At 36.6% G+C, this 12,678-nt stretch overlaps 1 protein-coding gene across 8 annotated transcripts in view; it reads left to right on the top strand.

Moving 5' to 3' along the window:
- The window catches only part of AP3S1 (adaptor related protein complex 3 subunit sigma 1), an 85,790-nt gene that overhangs the window by 60,701 nt on the left and 12,411 nt on the right, over positions 1–12,678 (top strand). For 5 of the 8 annotated variants that reach the window (XR_004739691.3, XM_017969733.4, XM_002744690.7 and 2 more), the window contains one exon: positions 6,746–6,817. The exons of the other annotated variants lie outside the window; for them this stretch is intronic. Coding sequence is in view for 4 of the 5 variants with exons in the window: in XM_017969733.4 (XP_017825222.1) it covers positions 6,746–6,817 (72 nt within the window). In the remaining variant the exon portion in view is untranslated. The remainder of the gene's footprint in view (positions 1–6,745; positions 6,818–12,678) is intronic. 8 annotated transcript variants of the gene reach the window in all.

The following is a 12,678-nucleotide window of genomic DNA, read 5'->3' as shown; positions in this document are numbered from 1 at the left end:
GGAAAAGCCACAGACACTCAACACCATCCCATGAAAACATCCAGAAGGAAGGGTGTACCTTGCAAAGCCACAGTGTTCGAGCTGACCACGGCCATAGGAGCATGCCTCTTGCAGTAGTGTGACCTAGATGTGAGACATGGAGTCAAAGGAGATCATTTTGGAGCTTTAAGACTTGGCTACTGCACTGGATTTCAGACTGGCATGGACCCTGTAGCCCCTTTGTTTTGGCCAATTTCTCCCCTTTGGAATTGCTATGTTTACCCAATATCTGTACTCCCTTTGTATATGGGAAGTAACTAACTTGCTTTTGGCGGAAGTCTCATAGGTGGAAGGGATATGCCTTGTCTCAGAAGAGACTTGGGACTGCAAATTTTTGAGTTAAGACTGAAACGAGTTTAGACGTTGGGGGACTGTTTGGAAGGCATGATTGGTTTTGAAATGTAAGGACATGAAATTTGGTTGGGGCCAGGGGCAGAATGATATGATTTGGATGTGTCCCCACCCAAATCTCATCCTCAATTCCCAGGTGTTGTGGGAGGGACCTGGTGGGCTATAATTGCATCATGGGTGCAGATTTTTCCTGTGCTGTTCTCATGATAGTGAATAAGTCTTATGATATCCGGTGGTTTTAAAAGTGGAGTTTCCCTGCACAAGCTCTCTTCTCTTGTCTGCCGCCATGTAAGATGTGCCTTTCACCTTCCGCCATGATTGTAAGCCCTCCCCAGCCATGTGGAACTGTAAGTCCAATAAACCTCTTTCTTTTGTAAATTACCCAGTCTAGGATATGTCTTCAGCAGCAGCGTGAAAGTGGACCAATACATAGATACTACTTTATTTTATCATTTACTACCATAAAGTTTATACAACTCTATTATAAACCATTAAAATTCATGAAAACTTATGTAGGACCAGAGAAGTAAAGTGACTTAATCAAAATCATAAAACTGATCAAAAATTGCAGAGCTAGTATTATAACTCAGGTTTCCTGAATTTCAGTCCAGTTCTTCTCCCATTGAAACGGGAGAGTTCCCTGACTACCCCCCTTGCAGGATATGTGACAGGGGTGTGGTTTGTCTCTTTGTCTACTGTGCACAATGAAACCCCTTATAGGATGCTGCCCACAGCAGCATCCAGAGGTGGGAACCTTCAACTCCCAAAGTCTAATTGGGTGTGTATTACAGTGTGCTCCTTTAGCCTTGCCATTCATGGACAGCTTAAGTGCTTACCACTTCAGTGCCCTCTTGGTACCTAGGTTCTTGTCTGGCGTCCAGGAAGAATCAGGTCATTTGCGGACTTGAAGGGTGAATCTGGGGGTTTTATTGAGTGGTGGAAGTGGCTCTCAGTGAGATAGATGGGGAGCTGGAAGGGGGATGGAGTGGGAAGATGATCTTCCCCTGGAGTTTGACTGCTCAGTGGCCAATCTGCTCTTTGACTGTCCCTAGCTGGACTTCTCTCAGTGTTTAGATGCTCCTTCTCTTCTCTCTGCCATGCCATTCTGCCATTCTTCTCCACTTCTGTTCATCTTATTATTTCTTCTTGGAGTCATGGGTTTGGGGTTTATATGGATACACGATAGCGGGTCATGGAGAGCAAAAAGGTCACTTTGGGACACAAAAACAGGAAAACCTATTCACATTTAAGGCCATGAGTTTCCAGGCTTGGAGGTGGGGCCTTTGCTGGGGAACTGCCCTCTTCTACCCAGTATTTCCCTGTCTCCTATCTGTATCACCATTATATTACATCACATTCTCCCCGCTCCACCTCCTGAAATAATTCCCACTCCTGCTCCTCCCTACATTCCTCCTACAACCAAATTTCACCAGTTTTCTCCATTTTCTAATCACCCACTCACTGCCTGGTGAGGTCTGAAGAATGCCACCATTTTTTGTTCTGCATATGATGAAATTAATCCCTCAAAATATAAAGATGCAGTGTTAAATCCTAACTGTGAGGGAAGTGGAGCAAGATGGCAGAATAGAAGACTCCACTCATTGTGTCCCCCAACTTGGTAAAGACACCAGTTTAATAATCATCTACACAAGAAGAGTAGCTTCATAAGAACCAGAAATCAGGTGAGCACTCACAGTACCTGGTTTTGGCTTCATATTGCTGAAAGAAGCACTGAAAGGTAGAAGAGAGAGTCTTGAATTGCCAACACTACCCCTTCCCCACCCTTGGTAGTGGAAGTGTGGTACGGAGAGCATTTCTATGTGCTGGGGGAGGGAGAGCACAGCAAGTGAGAGGCATTGAATTCAATGCTGTACTCTTAGAGCAGAAAGGAAAACCAGACCAAATTCAGCTGTTGTCTGCCCATACCAGGAGCATTTAAACCAGTCCTAGATGGAGAGGATTCATGGATCCCAGTAGTTCAAACTTCAGTTCCTGTAAACCTTGCCAAGAGCACCCTAAAGTGTTCTGGGTCTCTAATTAAACAGACCTTCCAGATAGAAAATTAACAAAGAAACATGGAACTTTATCCATACTATATACCAGATGGATTTAATAGACACTTACAGAACATTTCATCCAACAATTGCAGAATACACATTCTTTTTATCAGCACATGGATCATTCTCCACCAAAAAACTGTTAGAACTGATAAATTTAGTTAAGTGGCAGGATACAAAATCAACATACAAAAGTTAGTAGCATTTCTATGTGATAACAGTGAGTAAACAGTCCAAAAAATAAATTTTAAAAAAGCAATCCAATTTACAGCAGCCACAAATAAAATTAAATACATAGGAATTAACCAAAGAAGTGAGGATCTCTGTAATTTAAAACTATAAAAAAAAAAAAACTCCTGAAAGAAATTGAAGAAGATGCCAAGAAAAATTGGAAAGATATTCTATCATCACGGATTGGAAGAATAAGTATTGTTAAAGTGTTCATACTACCCAAAGCATTCTGCAGATTTAATGCAGTCCTTATCAAAATAATCATGACATTCTTCACAGAAATAGAACAATTCTAAAATTTATATGGAACCACAAAAGACCCAGAATAGCCAAAGCTATACTTATACAAAGAACAAAACTAGAAGAATCACATTGCCTGACTTTGTATTATACCACAGAGCTATAGTAACCCAGACAGCATGGCGCTAGCATAAAAAGAGACACATAGACCAGCGTAACAGAGCAGGGAACCCAGAAACAAATCCACAGACCTACAGTGAACTCATTTTCAACACTGGGAGAAAAACAGTCTCTTCAATGAATAGAGCTGGGAAAATTGGATATCCATATTCAGAAGAATGAAACCAGACCCCTGTCTCTTGCCATATAGAAAAATCAAATTAAAATAGATAAGAAAATTAAATCTAAGACCTCAAATTATAAAAACACAAGGAAACATTGAGGAAAATCTCCAGAACATTTATGTGAACAAAAATTTCTTGAGCAATACCATGCAAGCACAGGCAGCCAAAGCAGAAGTGCACAGATGGAATCACACCAAGTTAAGCCTCTGCACAGCAAAGGAATCCATCAGGGAAGTGAGAAGACAACCAACTTAATGGGAGAAAATATCTGCTGACTACCCATTTGACAAGGGATTAATTACCAGAATATGTAAGGAGCTGAAATAATTACATAAGGAAAAAAAATCTGATAGTCCAACCCCAAAAATGGGCAAAAGATTTGAATAGACATTTTTCAAAAGAAGACTTACAAATAACAAGTAGGCATATGAAAATGTGCTCAACATCACTGATCATCAGAGAAATGTAAATCAAAACTGCAGTGAGACATCAGCTCATCCCAGTTAAAATGGCTTATAGCCAAGGTCATGCAATAATAAATGCTGGCGAGGATGTGGAGAAAAGGGAACCCTTGTATACTTGGTGAGAATGTAAATTAGCACAACCACCATGGGAAGCAGTTTGGAGGTTTCTCAAAAAACTAAAAATAGAGCTACCATAGGATCTAGCTCACTGCTGGGTATATATTCAAAAGAAAATAAATCAATATATCAAAAAGATGTCTGCACTCCCATATTTGTTGCAGCACTTAGAATTTTCAAGATTTGGAAGCAACCTAAGTGTTCATAAGCAGATGAGTGGATGAAGAAAATGTGGTACATATACACACTGGAGTACTAGCAAAAAGAATGATACCATCATTTGAAACAACACAGATGGATGGAACTGGAGATCATTATGTTAAGTGAAATAGACCAGACACAGAAAAACAAACATTGTATGTTCTCACTTAATTTTAGGATCTAAAAATTAGAAGAATTGAACTCATGGACATAGAGGGTAGAAGGATGGTTACTAGAGACTTGGAAGAGTAGTGGGGGGATTGGAGAAAGGTGAAGATGGATAATGAATACAAAGAATAGAATGAATAATGATATATAGAATAGAATAAATATAGAATGAATATTCGATGGCTCAATAGGTTGATTATAGTTAATAATCATTGAATCATACATTCAAAAATAAGTAAAAATGTATAATTGGATTATTTGTAACACAAAGGTTAAATGCTGAGGGGATGGATACCCCATTCTCCTTGAAGTGATTATTGTGCATTACATGCCTGTATCAAAACATCTCATGTACCCCACAAATATATATACCTACCATGTAACCACAAACATTAAAAATTAAAATAAATTATAGCTGCACAAAATTAGCTGTAGTACATACTGTACTACTATAATTTGTCATCACCACCTTGTGGTGGGATCAAGTGTTTTGAGTATCTGCTTAAATCACCATGTCTTGCTAGTAATTTCCTTGTGAAAATTACACCAAAAGGTAATCTCTCCTGGTTCATGTGTATTTTTCATCATGTTTACTCAGTATTGTAATCCTTCAATAACACCATGGTAACTCCCATACCAAGTGCCACTAGTGATGCTGGAAGTGCTCCCAAGAAGCAGAGAAATGTCATGACATTACCAGCAAAAGTTGAATCGCTTGATATGTACCTTAGATTGAGATCTGCAGTTGTGATTGTCTTCCATTTCAAGATAAGTGAATCTAGCATACAGACCATTGTAAAATAAGAAAAGGAAATTTTTAGGAAATTTGTGAAGTTGTACACCAGCAGTCATGAAAACGTTATTTCACGTTTTTTGCAAAATGTGAAATACATGTTAATTAACTATGTTATTGGTGAGGCTTCCCATCAACAATAAATTATTACTAGTTTTGGGGAAGTCAAAGTTATACATGGATTTTCAACTCCCTGAAGGGTTGGAGTCCCTAACCCTATGTTGTTCAAGTATTAACTATAGTTACATGTCCACTTAGCCATCTAATATTCATGCTAGGAAGGAACCTTGGAATGTGGATGTGTAGAAACCTGCCGCATATAAGAGCAACTATAGCAAGAAGCCCCTTTTTTAGATTTTACTCCTTTCTGCATACGATTACCTGTGAATAGTGGGATGACTATTCACTTCAATAAACTAGGGATAGTCCTGGTTTATATCTGTTGTTCAGGCTGTTATTACATTATAATAATATTGTATACTATTATATAATTTATTATTAATTGGTGTTCCTTTTTACTTTTAATACTATCCCATTTAGGATGATAAATTATATGGTCAGTTTATCTGAAGTTACTACTGAAAGCGGTGGTGAGAATAGAAATGGGAATAGAATAGTGAGAACTATGCAAGGTAGAATTTAAGGGATTAATTTTTGAAGGTTTGCATCAGGGGTCATCAAGGTCATCTCAATGATTTACTAGGATTTACTGGACTCAAGTTGTTATACTCATGCTATGGTTTATTAAAGTGAAAGGATACAGAGTAAAATCAGCAAAGGCACATGGAATGAAGTCTGGAAGACTCCAATTGCAAGCTGTCAGGTCTCTCTTTCTGCTGGAGTTACATAGGACATGCTGAATTTCTCCCAAAATATGTGATAATCTGTACAGAGTATTCCCAATCAGAGAAGTTTACCCTGGGGGTCAGTCACATAGGTGTGTCATGCCTGCGTGACTGACCTTGGCTACTTAAGCTTCAAATCCTCAGAGATAAAGCAGGTGTTCACTATAAATCACATTATTAACATAAAATACCTACTCAGGCTGGTACAGCATGACCCAAGACCTCCAGCATAGAAAAACACTGTAATCAGACAACTTTCTGAAAGGTTGGAGCTTAGTTCTCAGGAGCTAGCCAAGGGATAGTCCTGAAAACAGTTCATTATGGGAATGTATATAGAGTTTGAACAACCCAAGCCTGCTGAGGCGACTGTTTCCACACAAGGTTATACAAGTTATTCAATTTAGAGTTTGAATCCATGTAAATCTGATTCTAAGATCTGTGCTTTTTCCGTAAGTAATTTTTAGCAGTCTTTTATGCTGATTCGATAATTAAAAATTACTGGCTACATTAGGTATAGTAGGGACTTGGACTGGGCCTCACCTTTCTCAATAGATATATCCTAATGACCTTTTCCCCCCTCACATCAAAATAAGGAAGCTTAGTTGAGTATTTTTAAGTGCTTTTATAAGCACTTAATGGTATTAAGACTCTCTAGTTTTAGTCATTTTCAAAAAAAGTTTATTTTGTTTCCTATACTTACATATTGAAAAGTAGTTTATCTGTAGTTAAACTTGGTAGTTTTAGGACTCTATTTGTTTACCTTTTTTCTTGCATTTAATACAGTTTTTAGTTTGTATAATACAAAATTTTAGTTCACAATAGAATTGCCTTCCTTATAGATAATATGTTTGAATAAATTTAAACAGTTCTCAAAACTTTTTTTCTTTTTCCATAGGTATTTGTGGAAACATTAGACAAATGTTTTGAAAATGTCTGTGAACTGGATTTGATTTTCCATGTAGACAAGGTACTATTTCTATTGTCACATCTTCTAAGCTTTTTAAGAAAAACATTAACTTAGAATTGTTATAGTGAAAATGGTTTTAATAAATAATTCTAGTTTTATTCTTTTACTTATTATTCAATCATAAAGTATTTTTACTATGAGCCAGGCTTTGAACTTGGTGGAAAAGATTCAGATCCTGCCTTAGAGGAGTTCATGTCTAAGGGTGGAAACATGGCATTTAACAAATAATAATAGTATGTACAACATGTTAATGAGGACATAACTGAACCACCTGCCTCTGCCTAGGAGACTGTAAATGAAGGAAATTACATTTAAACTAGATTTTAAGGGATTAGTAGATGTTTCACACATAGAAAAGGAGAGGATGGCCCTACTGACAGAGATATAAAATATAGGCCTTTTTATATCAGGAGGGACTGATAGTGATCAACAGGCCTAATTTAAAAGAACCATTAAAGCCATGACTTTGAACTTTATTGAGACAATTTAATGTTTTTAAACAAGTTTTTCTGACATTATTGTTGCTTTATTTTTTTTTTTTTTTTTTCATATTTTTTTGGCAGGATGATGTGTGTGTGTGTGTGTGTGTGTGTGTGTGTGTGTGTGTTATGGAGATTGGATTGGTAGACTGGGAAAATAAACACAGGGAAATCAATTAGGAGTTTATTGCAGTAGTCCAAAAGAAATGATTAAGACACTAGGATGAGATGATGTTTGGAAGAAGGAAGAACTGATAGGACTTGATGGCTTGTTGAAAGCTGAAGGTGAGAGAAAGGAAGAATGACAGATTTCTACCAGTATTGGTAGATTATTTGTGATACGAAACTTAGGAGGAAGAGATTCCACTTTCACTATGTGCAGATTTTTTTCTGTATTAAGTTTGTATAATCTAAGAGATTGTTTATGAGTGCTTCAGCCACTGAATAAGAGAGTCTGAAAATTTCAGCAAAAAAAATCCATCGTGATTTTTAAAAATTGGTTTTATTGAGGCATTATTTACAGGCATTAAAAGTCAACAGTTTTAAGCTTACAAAACTAAGTTTTGACAAGTGTGTATAGTACATCACCAGCCTCACAGCCAAAATACAAGGAATGCATTTCATTATTTGTGAATGTCAAAAAAAAATCACTTTTCTCATTAGTCAATATTCTAGATTATATGTCTCATTTACTAAGTGATTTGATTTTATAAATTCACTTTGGCCAGAGTACTTAAACATGATATTTTTAGGAGTCTGCTTTTAGTGTTCTACTGTTTTTCTCTAATAACTATGTCTAATACCTATTCACACTTTCAAAGACTCTTGTTATTTTTAGTCATTAGGGTTCACAGCATTCAAAATTATGTTTTGAAGACCAGGTGCAAGTGCTCATGTCTGTAATGCCACAGCACTTTGGGAGGCTGAGGCCAGATGATTGCTTGAGCCCAGGAGTTTGAGGCCATCAGGGCAACATGGCGAAACGTGGTCTCTACAAAAAATACAAAAATTAGCCAGGTGTAGTGGTGTGCATCTGTATTCCTAGCTGCTTGGGAGGCTGAGGTGGGAGGATCACCTGAGCCCAGGGAGGTTGAGGCTTCATGATTGTGCCACTGAACTTCAGCCTGCATGATAGAGTGAGACCCTATCTCAAAAAAAAAAAAAATTATGTTTTGGTACGTGATTAAAATTTTTAGAAAGCTATGTTTTAAAATGACTGCTGAGCGGTCATCATTAGTTTATAGAAATACATTTACCATCTTTGAAGAAAATTGAGGACTCTTGTGAAATGTTGTGGTAAGAGTAAGATTCATATATATATATATATGTATTTTTTTTTTTACTAGAGAAAGAGAATAAAAGTTTTTAAGGAAATTAAGCTCTACTCATCTACAACTTCCATACATGACAAAAAAATATTTTTAAAACTTCTATTTCACATTAGTGTGCATTCATTTTAGAAAAATCAGAAAAAAACGGATGAGAAAAATATGTGTAAATCATCCCTATTCCAGAGATTGCCTACTGTTAACATTTTAGAATATGTATAGTTCTTGATTTTTTGGTACAAATATGTACAGAAACAAATACATCTTTAAAACAATAAAGATGGGATCATACAACATGTATTTTGTGTAGGCTGTTTATTTTACACAACACCATATTACTATTTTAGAAGCTGCCAAAATTGCTGTCTCTGTTTACTCTGGTCTAAGATGTCGTTTTAGTTTTTCAAGACAATGAGACAAAAGTTTTAGGATATAAAGAGTCAGAGATGAAATAGGTATTTCCTTTCTATTATCCAAAATGCTAACTTTGTTTTCAGCCCTTTGATGAGAGTAGGATTATTTTTAACTTTAAAAAATATACATATTTTTTAAAATTTCAACTTTTAAGCAGCTCTGGACCTTCCAGCAGTAGGGATCTTCTGACTGGCTCAGTTCATATTTTCTTAAAAGCAGACACAGAGAGGTTTGCACACAACCCTCAGACTCCTTTTGGGCCACAACTGAGTAGATGAAAAAAAAGTGTAGACAATACCCCTTTTGTTATCAGTCAGGATGTAATGTATGTAAAGCTAGTTTCTGCTGCAGTAGCAAACATGAAAACATTAGCCTCCTGAAACAAAAAAAGGTTATTTCCCATTCACGCAGTATGTTTTTCATATCCACATGCTGTCATTTGGGATTCATGGTGACAAAACTGCCACCATCCAAAACATTGTTAGTTTCTATGTCAGAGAGAGGAAAAAAAGGTTTCATTGGGTACATTTATCTGCTTTTCAAAGTATCACAGATGATAGTTTTACCAAATATTTTGCCACTACAAACGTGGATCGATCACTAGCTTTCTATCCAATATAACAGTTTTCATGTGGCCAACTGCCCAACCTGTAAACCACTGTCAAAACATTATTGTGGTTGTTACCAGTTTCTTTTTATAAATCTTTACGTGCTAATAGCTGTATCAGTTACATAGGCTAGTGTAGTCACCTTGAAGTAGTGGGACAGACCCTCCCCTACTCACAGTTGGTTTGGATGTAGAGACTAACAATGCCACAGGTGCCCCAAGAGGACAGGAAGAGGTTTATTACTCCTATGAGACTTTCTGGAGAAAGCAGAGAATAGCACCTGGCTTGTGTTTTATGGTAGTTAGGTGGTGGGGATGGGGTGAGGATTTCTGCATTGTGGGCCAGGTCTTAGGTTATCTAAACTTTCCACTATTGTAAAGGAAGAAGCACCAGACTTTCTTAACAGCTTGCCCAGATGTGGGGCAGTAGAGGAAGGGGGACTAATAAGACTTGAAGGCTGTGAGCAGAGAAACATTAAAAATGGAGTCAGACCCTTTATCACGTACAGCTGTTATGCTGTAGTTATTACCCCTAAAATCCTAAAATATGAATAATTCAGTTCATTTCTTACTTAACTACATGTTTATTGTGGGTTTGTTGGGAGGAGCTGCTGAGTTATCTGCCCATTTCCTGTATAGTGTGGCTCTGATTGTGCGGCCCCATGTTGTTGCCCCTATTGGAAAAAAGCATCAAAATCCAGGGCAAAATGAGAAAGCTAAAGATTCTGTGTAGGGCTTAGTTGAAGGATGTATGACTTTGATAATTACAGCTATTAATATACTCTGTTCTCTCTGCATCCCACCACTTGCCTCCACAAGTGATTAGGATAGAGATCTGATTGGAGGTCCAAGTGCCTTTCCTACCCCTGAGACTGGGAGAATGGAGACTTAAGAGCAGAGTGGTTTCCTCCAACCTGGTCACTCTTGTGGATATTAACAGCCTGGTCTTAAATCACAGGCACAGAATGAGACTCCTTTTACTTTAACCAAATGAAGGAGTCTAGCCATTAATAACATCTTGAAACCCAGACCTGAGCACAGTAAGCCAATAGAAAAAAAAGCACTGCCATCTGAACAAGAGAGATGAGGAGCAGATTGAACAATCGGAATATATGTTCCATGAAAAAGAGCTATTGGAGAAGATAGAGTAACACTTAAAATTTTATATTTTCAAAATTTAGGAAATTTTATATTTTAAAAAATTTATTTATTTATTTGGTATGGGTGGGGTCTTGCTTTGTTGCCCAGGCTGGTCTTGAAGTTTTGGCCTCAAGTGATCCTCCTGCCTTGGCCTCCCAAAGCATAGGGATTATAGGTGTGAGCCACCACCTGGCTTCATTTGAAATTTTAAAATGATTTTGAAAATACTTAAGAGTTTGGAAGTCTTCTTGGGCTTGAAAAGTGTTTGTCAGACTGAAAAGTTTTATGAAGAAGGTGGTCATAATTGAGGCTTGAATTAAAGGTAGAAGATCAAATGCAGGAAATAATCTCAAAGCATATGAATGAAAGGTAGAAAACATGAAGAAGAAAAGAGACTTTGAAGGATATGTTTAACATGTATTATACAAGTGTTTGGAGGGTCTTATCCAATTGGAAGAAAAAAAGAATGAGGAATAATTAAAGACTTTTAGTAGGAAAACAAGGTCTCTCAGTAGTCTAGAAAGGCTTGATATTTGTTTTATAAATAATAATAAAGTCATTTAAGAGGGAGAGATATTAATGGAAAGTAAAAGCACAGTAGAGTCTCATATTTAAAAGGAAGAGAATAGTGTAATAAAATTAGATCAAACTAACAAATATTGGGAGAACAGAGAAAGTATAATTAAAAGTAGAAATAATATTCAGTACACTAAAAGTAAATTGAATTATAATTCATTGAAGATAGAGATGGGTTTAAATAAAAGGCACAGTTTATATGGGAATGGCCAGATAAATTCTAGAGTAATTTTCTTTATATATACCAATTTTCATAACTGGTTGCTTTTCTAATATCCACCGAAAAAGATCACTTAAGTTTTTTAGTATCCTATGACATAAAAATTTTAGTTTATTTGATTTGTTTTAATTGCAGATATCATTTTCTTTTCTGTTCAAGTTTCCCATCTTTGGCCAGTGGGAACTCCTTCAGATTATCTTTTCTAAGTTCATTTGACCTGATCTACCCCCGTCATAGACTTTGGTAGCTGTCTTGTGTTGTGGTCAAGCTAGATGTTCCAAACTCATTTTTTTCATTTCCTGTTACAAACATGTTGGCAGCCATTCTTTTCTAGGAGTCCAGACTCCTTTTTGTTGGAGATGGTATATAGTAACCACAGTCTAGAGGGGCTCATAACTGTGAAGCTGCTCATTGTTTCTTGGCCTTCAGTGAAGAGCATTGTATATATTTTCTGCACCAGCCTTCAAGTCAGCCATTTCTCCAAGGAACCCTGGCTTCTTTTAGTGGTGAATGATGTTTAGAAATGATGATTTGGGCACTGTGTTTGCTCATTGTTACTGGGGTGACATGGCTCCTGGTTCTTAGTGAACCGAGCTGGGAAATAGATGTATATAAACACAGCTGTTTCTAGATCTTGATACGTATTTTAAAAATCACTGACCACTTCTTAATACCTCATAGTCTAATACAATACTACAGAATTTATTCTAGCTTTCTTGTTTTTCATATTTGCAACTTGCTTTTCTGACAGAGCTCAGTAAGAGTTCCCATTATAAAAATATGTGTCTAATAATAATGTCAATTCACCATTTTAAATTTTTATAATTTTGTTTGTTTGCTCTTGCCAACAGTTTCATTTATCATTGTCATATGTATATTAGGCACCAGTGTCTTTTGTGATTTTCCTAACTTAATTTCTCATTCCTTCCTGCCTCTAATTCTTTATTTTCTTGCAGAACTGTGAATATTAATTTATATAGTAAGTTCTCATTTGTGAAAATTAGATATGCATATACACACATATAACAAGTGTGTGCACAGCAAGTATTCTAGGATACGTAAGATACAGCTAACTGATTAGCTTTGGATAAAGGGAC

The sequence above is a fragment of the Callithrix jacchus genome, chromosome 2 (assembly GCF_049354715.1).
Source record: "Callithrix jacchus isolate 240 chromosome 2, calJac240_pri, whole genome shotgun sequence".
Classification (NCBI taxonomy): domain Eukaryota; kingdom Metazoa; phylum Chordata; class Mammalia; order Primates; family Cebidae; genus Callithrix; species Callithrix jacchus.
Note: the sequence above shows the minus strand (reverse complement) of the source record. Positions and strands in the feature narration are given on the sequence as shown.